This window comes from Schistocerca cancellata, chromosome 10 (assembly GCF_023864275.1).
Source record: "Schistocerca cancellata isolate TAMUIC-IGC-003103 chromosome 10, iqSchCanc2.1, whole genome shotgun sequence".
NCBI classification, from domain to species: domain Eukaryota; kingdom Metazoa; phylum Arthropoda; class Insecta; order Orthoptera; family Acrididae; genus Schistocerca; species Schistocerca cancellata.
The window spans coordinates 87,088,104-87,104,906 of record NC_064635.1 but is presented as its reverse complement, the minus strand read 5'-3'; the positions used below and the strand labels follow the sequence as shown (position 1 = coordinate 87,104,906).

The 16,803-nt window shown below is 45.6% G+C and overlaps 1 protein-coding gene across 1 annotated transcript in view; it reads right to left on the bottom strand.

Moving 5' to 3' along the window:
* LOC126106151 (open rectifier potassium channel protein 1) overlaps positions 1–16,803 on the bottom strand; it is a gene marked incomplete at its 3' end in the record, with an annotated part of 205,169 nt that overhangs the window by 53,164 nt on the left and 135,202 nt on the right. The window contains exons 3-4 of the mRNA XM_049912392.1: positions 7,323–7,444; positions 3,340–3,568 (exon numbers count right to left, since the gene is read on the bottom strand). Coding sequence (XP_049768349.1) covers positions 3,340–3,568; positions 7,323–7,444 — 351 coding nt within the window. The remainder of the gene's footprint in view (positions 1–3,339; positions 3,569–7,322; positions 7,445–16,803) is intronic.

Genomic DNA, 16,803 nt, shown 5'->3' with positions numbered 1-16,803 from the left:
GTGCATGAGTGCCGACTTCTTTGCTGCATCAGTGACTTAAGCAAGGGGTCGTAAGGGCTGTTGAGTTCATCAGAAACTTCAGTGTTATAAACATTTTCACCCAGGTTCATCAACACGCACCGTTCCCCTCGTTCTCCCAGTGACAACGTCCAACAACGTCCGTATCCAGAATGAATTTTCGCTCTACAGTAGTGAGCACATGACTTGACACATCTTTTGCTTTCCGCGAGCAAGTGCTTTGGCGACTGAGCCATCTAAGTACGACTCACGGTCCGGACCTCACAACTCCATTTTCACCATACCTCTCCCTGTACCTTCGAAGATGCCTATGAAAGGCAAAGACATCAAGTTCGAGTCCTAGACCGGCACATTATTTTCATCTGTCAGTAGTTTCAATCCTGAGTGTCTGCACCAAGCTGTCTGAATCTAAAACTGACCTGATGAGCGTATGGCAAATGGAACATATTACCGATGTAGACCATTTAATTCACAAAGCATGGGACACCAGGATAGGAAATATACGGAAATGGACAAAGGGCATGTACAAAGAGAAAAGCAGCTCCATTAACGCTAAGCACATCTGGAGCTCTTGATGATGACGGCAACATATATCGCTGAAATATTATCTGTCAGACATTACCATCTGGCTGAAAGCCAGTGCTGACTTCAGGCAAATGCAGACTGATAAAAATGGGAGAAGTGAGAACAAGTATGCTACCTCAAAATGGACGCAGGTTCGAATCCTGCCTCGGGCATGGGTGTGTGTGTGTGATGTCCTTAGGTTAGTTAGGTTTAAGTAGTTCTAAGTTCTAGGGCACTTATGACCTAAGATGTTGAGTCCCATAGTGCTCAGAGCCATTTGAATTTTGAACCTCAAAATGGAATGTAGATGTTGGAAGGACCAGTCGAGAGAAAGGCTAATGTCGTCTTGACTAAGACGGTTATTGCATTGTTTAAACAAATGAATCAGAGACAGCTGTTATGGAGAACCGGTAGTGCTTCTGTTGCTTCAGAGAATGAACAGATCAGTGTAGCCCTTCATAGTGACAACATCAGAGCTTGCTGTGGTAATCTGAGTGGCTGTTGGACACAGGATGGGCAAAGACACGAGATCATTTTTTTGGACATCCCAGGGCTGAAATCGTGAGTGCATTGCGCTCTTCAATGATCTAATTATCGCCAAATTTACTGGTGTTTTATAGTTATAGAAAATTGGTGCAACTTAACAGTGTCCTACAAATTTTGGAGCTGGACTCGCATTCGGGAGGACGACGGTTCAATCCCTCGTCCGGACATCCTGATTTAGGTTTTCCGTGATTTCCCCAGGTAAATGGTTCCTTTGAAAGGGCACAGTCGACTTCCTTCCCTAATCCAATGAGACCGATGACCTCGTAGTTTGGTTTCTTCCCTCAAAACAACCTAACCCCAAATTTTGGAAAGTACAGCATTATGATGATTAGAATGTGATTTATTTTTTGGTGGGGAGGGGGATTGGCAAATAACTCAAAAATGATGGTGAAATATACTGACTGGGTTTCGTTTTTGGGATCCAGTATAAAACATGTTAAGAGCTTTTCACTTACACCTCATTTGGGCACAGCGTTGCACGAGCACCCCTAACCATCAGCTAGCAATGATCAATTACCATGACAGCATTTTTAGTGACACTTTGTATTCCAGCTGATCATAGAGATGCAACAGGTCATCCAGCCGTTCTTTTGTTTTGCTTTGAAGCATCACAGAAAGCAATTTAAAATTTCATCCTTTAGCACTAATTCAATTTGAGTAATTTCAAAAATGTCTCTAGCTTGTGGCTCGATGAACACACTTGTGTTCACCTTGTCGAAACAGAGCCTGGGACAGAACTGTGTGCCGCACTAGGTTGTTTGGTTTCGCATCTACAGCTGAGAAATCATTAGAGCTCTTAGAAATCTTTTTCTAGAGATTGAGAAACAAGGAATGCTTCGTCTGCTAATGCAGAAAGTATATTGGCTTTAACGGTTCTTTGCTGGCTACAGTTCGAAAAGCAGAGCAAATATGTGATTTTAATGTCAGTTTCGAATTCAGTGGGACAAGATTAAGTAAGTCTCCATAGAATTTTGTGTGCTTAATGTTAAAAAGATGATCGGGACGAAAGGTAGTCTAGCAGAACCAAATACATCATATGTTAGTTGAGTTAGCAAATTATACCATGGTGTAGAGTTATCCAGGGGGAGACTAATGCATCGGGTTATCTGTTACGAGAGATAACAGAGTCAACACAGCCGCGCGGCATTAGCCGAGCGGTCCTAGGTGCTGCAGTCATGGACTGTGCGGCTGGTCCCGGGGGAGGTTCGAATCCTCCCACGGGCATGGGTGTGTGTGTGTTTGTGCTTAGGGTAATTTAGGTTAAGTAGTGTGTAAACTAAGGGACTGATGACCTTAGCAGTTAAGTCCCATAAGATTTCACACACATTTTTTTGACTCAACACACATTATAAATACGCTGTCTACATTGTTCTAGGTTCGAATCCTGCCTCGGGCATGGATGTGTGTGATGTCCTTAGGTTAGTTAGGTTTAAGTAGTTCTAAGTTCTAGGGGACTGATGACCATAGCTGTTAAGTCCCATAGTGCTCAGAGCCATTTGAACTATTTTTACATCGTTCTAGGACTTTTCTCATTCTATTGTTTCATGTAATATATTTCGGACCTTGTTAGTTTCAGACCCAAACATAGACTTTCGACATACAGTTCAGTGTCTATACGCAGTCGTCTACTTCTGTACCTAAGTGGTCGACGTGTCTGACTACCATTTGGAGGACCCGAGTTAGATTCGAAGTACTGCCAGGGATTTTTTCTTGGTGGGAGGGTCGGACCTGGGTGCACTCGGACTCTTGGTACCATTGGGATAGCTAACTGACTCAGCATTAGCGGCTGCAAGATGTGGCAAGCAGACAATGGGCAAGAGAGCTTTGACACAGTGGTCAGTAGGCACTGCATGGTCTTCAGGACCAGAACAGGGAGTTGGCCAGTGTACAGTAAATTGTATGCCAAAGCGAGGTATCAACTGAAGCTCGGGTGGACAGTTACCTGGACTTGGGCTCAACTCACAATAGTGGTAAAGGAAATTTCCTTGAGGGGGGAGAGCGGAGGGGTAGGAGGGAGGGAAGAATGAGTCTTGTGAGACGAAATGAGAAGATACTGAGATAACGAAAAGTAGCAGCTGCAAGCTCTGGGAAGCCCACACGCAGCCGAGAGAGTGCTATGCTGACAACAAAGACAACACGCCACATGGAAAAGTATGAGACGGCGGCTGGTAAAAGTAGGGAATGAGCTGAAGCCGGCGGGTGGATAGTTACCAGCGACGAGGTCGCCGAAGCCGATGGTGGTGAGCGTGACGAAGGCGTAGTAGACGGACATGGCGTAGTCCCAGTCGTCCTCCATGAAGCTGAAGATGGCGGCGGGCAGGAAGATGAAGACGACGACGCCGGGCACCAGGTAGCTGAGCGTGTCCGTGATGAGCCAGGTGCGCGAGTGGTAGCGGTACTGGCTCTCCTTGCTCTTGTAGCGCCGGTGCACCTTCACCAGCTGCAACGACACGGACCGCCTCTAGTCTCACTCACACACACACCCTCCAACAACTGGACACTGAGTTCCAGCACCTCATCCACAAACACTTCGTACGAGGGCTATTATTTTCTACAGTCTTCAATCGGTCGCGAAATGTAAACCACAGTGAAAATCAGAAATGCTCTCTTTGCAACATTTCGCTACAGCCTTCCTGCAACTTCTCTACATAGTTGCTGCCCCGGCACGGACATTTATCGTAACATGTTACCATCTTGCCAATACCCTTCTCATAGAAGGCATTCCCCCTTTGATTTCTGCCAATTTCCTACAGTCGTCTGTAACTTGTTGTTTGTGCCAAAATAATGTCCTCGTAGACAGTGGTTCATGTGAGCAAAGAGATGAAAGTTTGTTGGTTGCTTCATTTATGGCAGGGGACCAAACAGCGCGGTCATCGGTCCCATTAGATTAGGAAAGGATGGGGAGAAAGTCGGCTTATCAGAGGAACCATCCCGGCATTTGCCTGATTTGGGGAAACCACGGATGGCCAGATGCTGGTGCACGAATATCTGAGGTAGCCAAGTCCGAGCTGTGTGGTGGGTGACCAAACGCTTCCCTTCGAAAATGCTACAGCAGGGTCGTTATTGCACCTGCAATGTGCGGCCAAGGCTTGTCATAAGGAGGACACACATGACAGTTATGTGGACTGCATGAAATCAGGCGAAACTCATCAACAGGCAGTTCGCACTTGGAGGCAGACACTATTATTGTAGGCATCTCTACATGCTTACTGTGCATTCAGATCGACGCGATAGACAGACATACTGGAGACGCTACGCAGCACCGGGTATTCACTGTGGTTTTAACTTCGCTACCGATCAGAGGTTGAAAAAAATAACCTTCTTGCACAGAGGACCACATTTTTAACGGCCATACTGTTTTGAAGGTGGCCTGTCTAACATGTGGGAACTGCTCCATTCGGATGTTTTACACAAAAGGAATCACCAAATTCCAGACAGGAGTTTCTGTCGTGCTTACATCACACTGATGATCGTGACATAACAGGACTGCTTGGTGATAAAGCGAGGCTGCGGAATGTCCACTAACACAGTTAAACTTTAAAGTTGGACGTCACCTCTTCTTTGCAAAGTTGACCAACGATTTTGCTGTGGTGTGCATACACAAACTGTGAGTTTTAGATATTATTATCGCCAGTAGTAGCGAGCGAACAGTTGTGGAGAGGAATCGGAAGTGGTCGGAAGCCGCGCGACACGATTTTGAGGTCACAGCCAGCCGTGATCGTGCTGGTAGCGCCGGAGGAGGATTTGCTATTAACTGAGGAATTTTGGGTGATTTGCGTTTTCGTTGCAACGTAGTTGTTGTTTACTTGCGCACTGGAGGGATTTTATCATATTTGTGTATGCATACATTGAGTATGATATTCGTATCTTTGCTGTGGCCAGAGACTTGTTTATTGAGTACAGACATTGTGGAACAATTAAGGTCTGTGTAAAGTTTGTCAGCGTTTAAATAATCTGTTTTGCGAAAATAGTGAATTAAAATCTTTATTAGTTTCGTTTTTTCTTTTACACTGTCTAAGGCAAGTTGATTAAACCCGTCAACATTATTAAATTTCTATATAAAACACATGGCAGTAGTTGTTGCAATTATTATGGCCATTCATTGCACTCTGCATGGATCGCAGTATTGCTTTTGAAATAGTTTTAGCATGTTGCTGATCACGCAGTTGCAGCAGCGAGATGAGGTACGTTGTCTGTTGTGTTCAGGACCAATGCAGAACAGTTGTTACTAGTTGCTAGAGAATATTTTTAAACTCACAGTCAAATAATTGAGAACTGATTTCTTTATGATTTAAAGGAAGATCAATTAATTACTATTTCTATTAGTTCTCAATTAGAATTCTATTATTGTCAAAGATGCAAACGTCACATACAATGAAGTGCCAAAGAAATTAGTATAAGCATGCGTATTCAAAAAATGTTCAAATGTGTGTGAATTCCTAAGGGACCAAACTGGTGACATCATCGGTTCCCTCACTTACACACTACTTAAACTAACTTATTCTAAGACCAACAGCCGGCAGCTGCAGCCGAGCGGTTCTCGGCGCTTCAGTCCGGAACCGCGCGACTGCTACGGTCGCAGGTTGGAATCCTGCCTCTGCCATGGATGTATGTGATGTCCTTAGGTTAGCTAGGTTCATGTAGTTCTAAGTTCTAGGGGACAGATGACCCCAGATGTCAAGTCCCATAGTGCTCAGAGCCATTTGATTTGAAGAACACCACACCCACACCCACACCCACACCCACACCCACACCCACACCCACACCCACACCCACACCCACACCCACACCCACACCCACACCCACACCCACACCCACACCCACACCCACACCCACACCCACCCACACACGCCAGAGGGAGGACTCGAACCTCCGGCGGGAATGGTCGCGCAGTCCGTGACATGGTGGTTCTAACCACGCGGCTGCGTATTGAAATAGAGAGATACGTAAACAGGCAGAAGACGGCACTGAGGTCGGCAACGCCTATATAAGACAACAAGTGTGTGGCGCAGTTATTACATCGGTTACTGCTGCTACAATGGCAGGTTAACATTTAAGTGAGTCTGAACGTGGTGATATAGTAGGAGTACGAGCGATGGAAGACAGCATCTCCGAGGTAGCGAAGAAGTGGAGATTTTCCCGTAGGACCATTTCACGAGTGTACCGTGAATATCAGGACTACGGGAAAGCATCAAACGTCGATATCAGTGCGGTCGGAAGAAGATCCTGCGAAAAAGGGTCCAACTACGACTGAAGATAGTCGTTCAGGATGACAGAGGCGCAACCCTTCCGCAAACTGCTGCAGATTTCAATGTTGGGCCATCAACAAGTGTCAGCATGCGAACCATTCAACGAAACTGCATCGGTATGGCCTTTCGGAGCCGGAGGCCCACTGGTGTACCCTTGAAGACTGCACGACACAAAGCCTTACGCCTCGTCTGGGCCCACCAACAGCGACATTCAAAAAATGGTTCAAATGGCTCTGAGCACTATGGGACTTAACATCTATGGTCATCAGTCCCCTAGAACTTAGAACTACTTAAACCTAACTAACCTAAGGACTTCACACACACCCATGCCCGAGGCAGGATTCGAACCTGCGACCGTAGCAGTCCCGCGGTTCCGGACTGCAGCGCCAGAACCGCACGGCCACCGCGGCCGGCCAACAGCAACACTGATGACTGGAAACATGTTGAACTTGTTGTCTGGTTGGACGAGTTTCGTGTATCGAGGGAATGGACGTGTACAGGTATGGAGCCAACCTCATGAATCCATAGACCCTGCACGTCAGCAGGGGACGGTTCAAGCTCTGTAATGGTGTGCAACTGATGTGATATGGGACGCCCGATACGTCTTGACAAGACTGTCAGGTGACACGTACGTAAGCGCCCTGTCTGATCACCTGTATCCATTCATGTCCACGGCCTGGCATCCAGTCGTTGACTCACCTCGGAAGATATTGCCCGCAGTTGGCAACGTCAGGAAGAAGTTTTACTGATCACCCACGGCCTGTCAGCCCGGAAGTCTTAACTAATGAAGACGCCGACCGTGTAAGCCTGCGCGTTACGGGTTCCTTGTTAGCCATTTGGTGTTACAGATGGCACTGGTGACGGTGACTGGCTGCTGTTTACAGTTCTTTTGTGAGAATCAGCGTGCAGCAGTGGCGTGCGCGCGCTGTGCTGTAGGGTACTCACCGCCCGGCTGTAGAAGTCACCCAGCGTGGCCAGCAGGATGCCGTTCATGGGGATGCCGATGAGTGCGTAGAAGATCATCAGCAGCCGGCTGGCGTCCGTCGTGGGCGACAGGTTGCCGTAACCTGCGGACACACAAGAACACCAGCAGTAGCGCAGCTTCCTAGTTAACCCGTCACTTACCACTGTCCCTTTTTTGGGACGCAAATATTTTTCTCTAATTAACTTGTCTTACGAAAGGAACTACACTACTGGCCATAAAATTACTACACCACGAAGATGACGTGCTACAGACGCGAAATTTAACCGACAGGAAGAAGATGCTGTGATATGCAAATGATTACCTTTTCAGAGCATTCACACAAGGTTGGCGCCGGTGGCGACACCTACAACGTGCTGACATGTGGAAAGTTTCCAACCGATTTCTCATACACAAACATCAGTTACCGGCGTTGCCTGGTGAAACGTTGTCGTGATGCCTCGTGTAAGGAGGAGAAATGCGTAACATCACGTTTCCGACTTTGATAAAGGCCGGATTGTAGCCTATCGCGATTGCGGTTTAACGTATCGCGACATTGCTGCTCCCCTTGGTCGATATCAAATGACTCTTAGCAGAATACGGAATCTGTGGATTCAGGAGGGTGATATGCAATGCCGTGCTGGATCCCAACGGCCTCGTATCACTAGCAGTCGACATGACAGGCATCTTATCCGGATGGCTGCAACGGATCGTGCAGCCGCGCCTCTATCCCTGAGTCCGTTTGCAAGACAACAACCATATGCACGAACAGTTCGACGACGTTCACAGCAGCATGGACTACCAGCTCGGAGACCGTGGCTGCCGTTACCCTTGACGCTGCGTCAGAGGCAGGAGCGCCTGCGATGGTGTACTCAACGACGAACCTGGGTGCACGAATGGCAAAATGTCATTTTTTCGCATGAATCCAGGTTCTCTTTACAGCATCGTGATGGTCGCATCCGTGTTTAACGTCATCGTGGTGAACGCACGTTGGAAGCGTGCATTCATCATCGCCATACTGGCGTATCACCCGGCGTGATGGTGTGGGGTGCCATTGGTTACACGTCTCGGTCACCTCTTGTTCGCATTGACTGCACTTTGAACAGTGGACGTTACATTTCAGATGTGTTACGACCCGTGGCTCTACCCTTCATTCGATCCCTCCGAAACCCTACATTTCAGTAGGATAATGCACGACCGCTGTTGCAAGTCCTGTACGGGCCTTTCTGCATACAGAAAATGTTCGACTGCTGTCCTGGCCAGCACATTCTCCAGATCTCTCACCAATTCAAAACGTGTGGTCAATGGTGGCCGAGCAACTGGCTCGTCACAATGCGCCAGTCACTACTCTTTATGAACTGTTGTATCGTGTAGAATCTGCACGAGCAGCTGTACCTGTACACGCCGCCCAAAGCTCTGTTTCACTTAATGCCCAGGCGGATCAAGGCCGTTATTACGGCCAGAAGTGGTTGTTCTGGGTACTGACTTCTCAGGATCTATGCACCCAGTTGCCTGAAAATGTAATCACATGTCAGTTCTAGTATAATATATTTGTCCAATGAATACCCATTTATCATCTGCATTTCTTCTTGTTGTAGCAATTTTAATGGCCAGTAGTGTAGTTTTCCTGTTTTCTATCTTTCACTTGGCTGCACTGTACACCTTGATAGCACACCGATGCTCATAAACTGAGGATAATGCTGATACATGGTGAAACAACGCTCTAGTGGGAGATTTGCGGGTTTAAATCATCTCGGGGTATGACCATGCGGTGCATTTAACCTGCGGTCGTCGCACGGTGGCGCTGGCAGCAGTTCACATATGCAGAGGTGCGTTGGTGCATGTCAGAGTACAGTGTAGCGAATAAGTGTGTAGACGTTTTCAGACGTGCTAATGGTCACTGTGCGTTGAAAATGGCTCAAAGAACACATATTGATGACGTTATGATGGGTAGAATACTAGGGCGACTGGAGGCTGGTCAAACACAGTAGGTCGTAGCACGGGCCCTCCGTGTGCCACAACGTGTGATCTCAAGATTATGGCAACGATTCCAGCAGACAGGAAACGCGTCCATGCGCTACAGTATGGGACGTCCACAGTGTACAACACCACAAGAAGACCGATATCTCACCTTCAGTGCCCGCAGACGGCCACGCAGTACTGCAGGTAGCCTTGCTCGGGACCTTACCGCAGTCACTGGAACTGTTGTCTCCAGACACACAGTATACATACGAGTGAACAGACATGATTTATTCGGCCGGACACCTGCAAGGTGCATTCCACTGACCCCTGGTCACAGGAGAGCCCATAAAGAACACAGTACATGGTCATTGGAACAGTGGTCCCAGGTTATGTCCACGGACGAGTCCAAGTGTAGTCTGAACAGTGATTCTCGCCAGATTTTCATCTGGCGTGAACCAGGAACCAGATATCAGCCCCTTAATGTCCTTGAAAGGGACCTGAATGGAGGTCGTGGTTTGATACTGTGGGGTGGGATTATGATGGGTGCATGTACACCCCTGCATATCTTTGACAGGGGAACTGCAACAGGTCAGGTGTATCGGGACGTCATATTGCAGCAGTATGTCCGCCTATTCAGGGGTGCAGTGGGTCCCACCTTCCTCCTGATGGATGATAACGGACGGCCCCACCGAGCTGCCATCGTGGAGGAGTACCTTGAAACATAAGATACCAGGCGAATGGAGTGGCCTGCCTGTTCTCCAGACCTAAACCCCATCGTGCACGTCTGGGATGCTCTCGGTCGACGTATCGTTGCACGTCTTCAAACCCCTACGACACTTCAGGAGCTCCGGCAGGCACTGGTGCAAGAATGGGAGGCCATACCCCAGCAACTGCTCGACCACCCGCTCCAGAGTACGCCAACCCGTTGTGCGGCCTGTGTACGTGCGTATGGTGATCATGTGCCATACTGATGTCGGGGTATATGCGCAGGAATGGCCTTTTGTACCACATGTGTTTCGGGACGGTTTTCTCAACTTATCACCAATACCGTGGAGTTACAGATCTGTGTCGTGTGTGTTCCCTATGTGCCTATGCTATTAGCGCCTGTGTTGTGTGGTGCCACGTTGTGTGGCACCACATTCTGCAGTTATCCTTAATTTATGAGCATGAGTGTAGTTTCTGTACAACAATGAAATGTGATTTAGTTCTCTGGGTGTGTTTGGTATGAACATACGGATGTCCATGTAACATTCAGTACACACACCATTTCAACTACTAGCTCGGCCACATTTCCAGAAACGAACGCAAAACACATCACAAGATTCCGCCGAGTCTCGAATTCGGATCGCTAGATTCAAAGTTCAGAGTGCTAACAATTACACCATGGAACCCCACGCTGTTGCCACTCTTGGGTCTATCAAAAAGAATCATCCGACTTAGAAAACATCATAACTATTATGTTATTTGAGATAAGTGCGTGAATAACGTACTGTTGGAAAGACCAAACTATCGGGTTTTCCATGGTTCCCGCCAGGTAGCAGCAGTGTGCGTCCACTTCAGTTCTAGTCAAAATGGTGCCTGGACAACAGAAAACGTTCTGTGTTCTACATTTTGTGCAATACGGATCGGTTCTGCGTGACTTTCGTAATAGGTATGGTGTGGGACCTCCTACAGCACAGAGCATTAGACGATGGCATGAAGAATTCCGAGAAACATGTTGCTTGTGTAAAGGCAAATCGCTGGACCGTCCACGAGCGTCTAACACAGACGTCGGAAGCATCTCAAGAGAGAAATCCGTTTGCCGTGCAGCTTGACAGTTCAACATGCCCCCGTTGTCCGTCTGATGTGTGTTGCGTCGACGTTTACACATGAAACCATACAAAACTCAGCTGCTGCAAGCTTTTCGGGAAAGTGATAAACTCCAACGTGTGATGTTTCGTAATTTCGTTCTTCGTAAGATGGAGGATGACTGTTTCCTTCCCCGCATAGTCTTTAGTGACGAGGCAACATTCTATTTAAATGGAAAGTTGAACCGTCACAATGTGAGAATATGGGGTACGGAACAACCACATGAAGTTGTACAACATGAGAGGGACTCCCCAAAATTTAATGTGTTCTGTATAGTTTAAAGGAAAAGGTGTATGGCCCATTTTTCTTCGCCGAGAACACTGTTAGAGGAAGCACATATCTCGATATATTTGAGAACTTTCTCTTCCCACAGCTGGCGACTCACTCGAACGACTTCATTTACCAACAGGATCGGACGCTGGCATCTGGAATTGCGGGCATGTTTAAATCAAAGGATTACTGAACGTTGGATCGGTTGTACTAGACCAAATAATTGAGCCTTACATTACTGGCCTCCAGGGTCACCGGATGATACTGTATGTGATTATTTCTTGTGGGGTTTATGAAAGACTCTGTTTATGTACTTCCGTTACCAACAACAGGGAATGAACTGAGGCATCACGTAGCAGTAGCTGTCCTGAGAGACATGGGAACAATTCGAATACTGCATTGACATTTGCCGTGCATTTCAAGGGGGGCATATTGAACACCTACGAAGGGGTATGAAAAAAACCTTCTTGAGTTTCCCGTTCATCAAAAAATAAAAATTCATTGCACATGATTATTAGATTTAGAAATATAGACGTGCCAAATCGGATGGTCCTTTCTGATACACCATTTATTTCAGGTTTCCTGGAGTAAGAGTAAAATCAGTTTATTTTACGTGTCCCAATGATGGAACAATGGTATGTTACATTATCAATCCTTTGTAGATGTACTTATTTGCACATATCTCATACACAAAAATTACTGTTTACATTGTTGATATCTCCTTTCATTTCGTTGTGTGGCAGTTTCTCCATGTTACGTAGAACGGAATATTCCCTTTCAGATTTTGCGATTGCAGTTGGATAAAAAAAACTGTTGCGTGGATTTGCTATTTAAGAGGTTCTAGTGGAGTTGGAGAGCTCTGAAGTGACTAAAGACGATGTTGATGATGTAAAATTGGTGATTATTCCACACAGTGTAGGTGAAAGAACAGATGAAGTAGACTCTGAAGAAAAATATTGTACAAGGTGTAGCAGGTTCTTTAGAGCTTTTAATCAGAAGGTATGAAGCTAATGTTACCGATTTACCTCCAGAAACTAAGAAAAACACGAACGCAAGGAATATAAATGTCAACCAAAGTACACAAACACTAATGAATCAGGAAAAAGCAAAGAAAATTATACTGCATAATGTCTGGGAAATAAGACAGTGCCCCAGGTGTCTGAAGAATTTTTTTCCTTACAACTACTGAATACTACTACAGAACAATACAAGTATATACTTAACAATGTAATTTTTCTTCTAGCCAAAGAAGAACTAAAATCCTTCTAGGCATACTACTTCTGAGTGTCTATCATAAGCTTCCCCATGAGAGTATGTCCTGTGTTGATATAGGCTACTCGACATGCAGATATCATTTTATAGGACGAGGGCAAGATCAAAGAAGTGGCCGTTATTTACCCAGATGATTGATACCCGTATAGTAGACACATGGCGCACGTATCAAATTGCTAACCCAAATGAGAAGTTCTCACTTTTCGCTGTCCGAAACAGAATACTGACGTACTTTGCATTTCGGTGTTGATCCTGTTTTCTTTGAAGAGGACCACAAGGAAGGAAACTGATGCGAGTGCGGCTGAACAAAGATGTATGACTAGACCCAGGAAACCACTTAACTGTACAAGTAACACAAAGGTGACGTGCATACTAAAAGAAAAAAAAAAGACAAAATGTGTGGCAGGTGCAATGTTGGTGTACATACAAGGCTTTTGTTTCACTTCTTACTGAACAAGACACTTAGTTTGTTTCATTTTGTTCATAATGTTTCTTATAGTTTTCTGCATTGACACTGAATTTGCGAATTTTGTTAGCTAATTTTTCCATTGTTCCAAAAATGGAACAGACTATACTTCTTGTACTAACATATTTTTTTGTAAAAATAGTTTTTCTTTCATATATCATTCAATGTATCACATTAATGTCAAAAGAGGCGTAAAAAATAAACTACTGAAGTTTGGCAAGTAATACGCTAATGATACCACAAACTCACTCCCCCCCCCCTTCTCTCTCTCTCTCTCTCTCTCTCTCTCTCTCTCTCTCTCTCTCTCCTTCTAAACTTTCACTATCAAAGGGAATGAGCCAGAATCGTAATGCAAGGTGGGTTCAAAAGGCTCAAATGGCTCTGAGCACTATGCGACTTAACTTCTGAGGTCATCAGTCGCCTAGAACTTAGAACTACATAAACCTACCTAACCTAAGGACATCACACACATCCATGCTCGAGGCACGATTCGAACCTGCGGCCGCAGCGGTGGCTCGGTTCCAGACTGTAGCGCCTAGAGCCTCACGGCCACTCCGGCCGGCCGCCTGCAAGGTGGGGAAAAGGAAAATTGCTCGAAACATATCTACAAGCCTGATGCGGAATGACGCTTGTTGTTGAACAGGAGAACTGCCCATCACAAGAAACGCTCGAAACGATGATATCGACGCACCAATCGACTGCTGGCGCATCTCTCACGTGCATGGCTGTGTCACTACGTTTGAGTGAGTGAGGGCAGCCGACGTGTTTAGTGGACAGTTGAATGCAACAGAACACGGCATTCACGATAAACTACGACGAAATGCGAACGCGGTTCAGATCGTCCTGCCCAGAAAGTATCTAAAAGCACCTACATCTGTGTCCTTACAAATTCACTGTTTGTTTAAGAGTTAACGCGTCCAGATGAACTTCCGTACGTTGAGTTCTGATGATGGTTTCTGTGTGACGTGGATTCAGGTCTTCTGGATGCTCAGTTTTTCATTGCGTCATGTGAGGCCTGATTCAAGATTTCGGGGTACGCCACCTCAATGAACATTCACCATTACGCGTAGGAAAATATGCGCTTCTGAAGAATTCAGTCAATCACAGTGGGTATACGCTGAAGAGCCAGACAATCTGCTACACCTGCCTAATATCGTGTACGGTCCCCGCGAGCACGCAATAATGCCGCAACACGACGTTGCACGGACTCGACTAACGTCTGAAGTAGTGCTGCATGGCTGCCCATAAATCCGTAAGAGTACGAGAGGGTGGAGATCTCCTCTGAACAGCACGTTGCGGAGCATCTCTGATATGTTCGATAATGTTCACGTCTGGGGAGTTTGATGGTCAGCGGAAGTGTTTAAACTCAGAAGAGTGTTCCTGGAGACACTCTGTAGCAATTCTGAACGTGCGAGGTGTCGCACTGTCATGCTGGAATAGCCCAAGTCCGTCGGAATGCATAATGTACATGAATGGATGCAGGTGGTCAGACAGGATGCTTACGTACGTGTCATCTGTGAGAGTCGTACCTAAACGTATCAGAGATCACACATCACTCCAACTGCACACGCCCCACACCATTACAGAGCCTCCACCAGCTTGGACAGTCACCTGCTGACATGCAGGGTCCATGGATTCATGAGGTTGTCTCCGGTCATCAACAGTCCAATTTCAGTGTTGACGGACCCAAGCGAGGCGTAAAGCTTTGTGTCGTGCAGTCTTTAAGGGTACACGAGTGGGCCTCCGGCTTCGACAGCCCACATCGATGATGTTTCGTTGAGTGCTCAAGTAGACCAGTTTATGCAGCAATAAATGCAACGGCTTAATGTGTTAACCTGACTGAACTTCGACGTGGAATACAGAACAAGCAACGTGGGCCTTCTCACGTCTTGAGTTTCGTGGCTTCATGACAATGCCCACGTTCTACCACTGACGCCCAAAATCTGATCAGATCTTTTGGACGGGAACACATACCGAGTTGTTTTCACTTATTCCGTTGCCTACAGAAACTTCACTGCTACAAGCGCTTCGCAGCAGACGACGAGGTGAAAGAAGCAGCTAAAGACTGGTTATCCTCACAGGTGGTAGATGTCTGTGACTTAGGGATACAAAAGCTTGTAGAGCGTTATGACAGATGTTTAAACAAATATGGAAACTGTGTAGAAAAAAGTAAGTAAACATGTAAGAATTAAGTAAAACTAGATTTTTGAAAAAATTGTGTTGGTTTATGTTTTATAAGAAACAGGATTGTGTTTTTCGAATAACCCTAGTACATATCGTTGGGTCCATTGTGAATTTTATCTCTCTTGTTTTGATACTTTAGTAATAAGTAGTGTGTCCGCTTTGGTTAGATACTTCTGGAATTTGGGTTTGAGGCGACGTCTGTTATTGAGTAGCTTGTATCTTTCCATTGTAAATTGTCATATATGTATCTTATTTCAGGCCTTTCGTGTAGCCTGAATGAACTCAAAGGGTCCGATTTACTGACATTCTGTCTGAAGTGTTAGGTGCTACTTCATTATTAAATGGTGTATTCATTAATATGGGTAAAAGAAGGATAAAAGGAAAAGTAGATAAGTATGTCTGCGAAGACCAATTTGGATTTAAAAAATGCAGAGAAAAAGAGAAGAAATTTTCACCTTGCACGTGCTATTAGAGAGAGGGATGGATATGAATAGAAGAGCTTACAGGATGACATATTACCTTCATTGACTCAGAAAAAGCTTTTAACAATGTGAACTGGCAGCTCCTCTTTACAACTATGAAGAACGTGGACCTTGACTTGAAAGACAGAGGCATACTTAAGCAGTTATGTGTGAAAGCAGAAAAACAAACATCAATAAGAGCAACAGGCTAGGATTAGAAAAGGAGTTACACAGCAATGTGCCCTACCCCTAAATTTATTTTATGCCTTAACTCAGGAAACTATTCAGATTACGAATGGGGAGACACAGATAATGAAAGACAATGGTAAAAGATATACTGTATTAAATTTGCCGTAAACTGTAATAGTTGCAGACTCCGAAAAAGAACTGAATAAAATGTTGCAAGTTCTATTACAAACTCTTGAACTATGGAAATTAAAAGTGAACATAAGGAAAACAAAAGTAATGGTAATACGAAAAAGTATGAGCTAAATTAAAACCAATATGAGAATTGATGACGCCAGAATTGATCAGATGGAACAATTATGTTATCTCAGTAGAAAAATACAGAGGACAATGGCAGTGGAGAAAAGGATTGCACTGGCAAAACAGGCGTTTATGATTCAAAAGAACATTTTAACCAACAAACATATGCGTACCTAATAACACATCAAAAAATGTTTTTCATCACCCCCTATTCCCAGAACTCCTGAAGATAGACGTTGACTAAGGATATTGTATAACAAATACACTCCCTTTGACTGTACAGAGATGTCACTAAACCCGCCGAAAGATGTAAACAACCATGCATGAGCAGCGCCCATTAGGCAGAGGGGGTCGGACAGCCGGTCAGTTCCAGTCACTCCAATAGGAAGGTTGTACACGGGTTGTGTTGTCTGTAGTTCAACCATGCATAGACGGTCAATACCGCCGTTCGATCGCGTCCGCATCGTTACTTTGTGTCAGGAAGGGCTCTCAACAAGGGAAGTGTCCAGGCGTCTC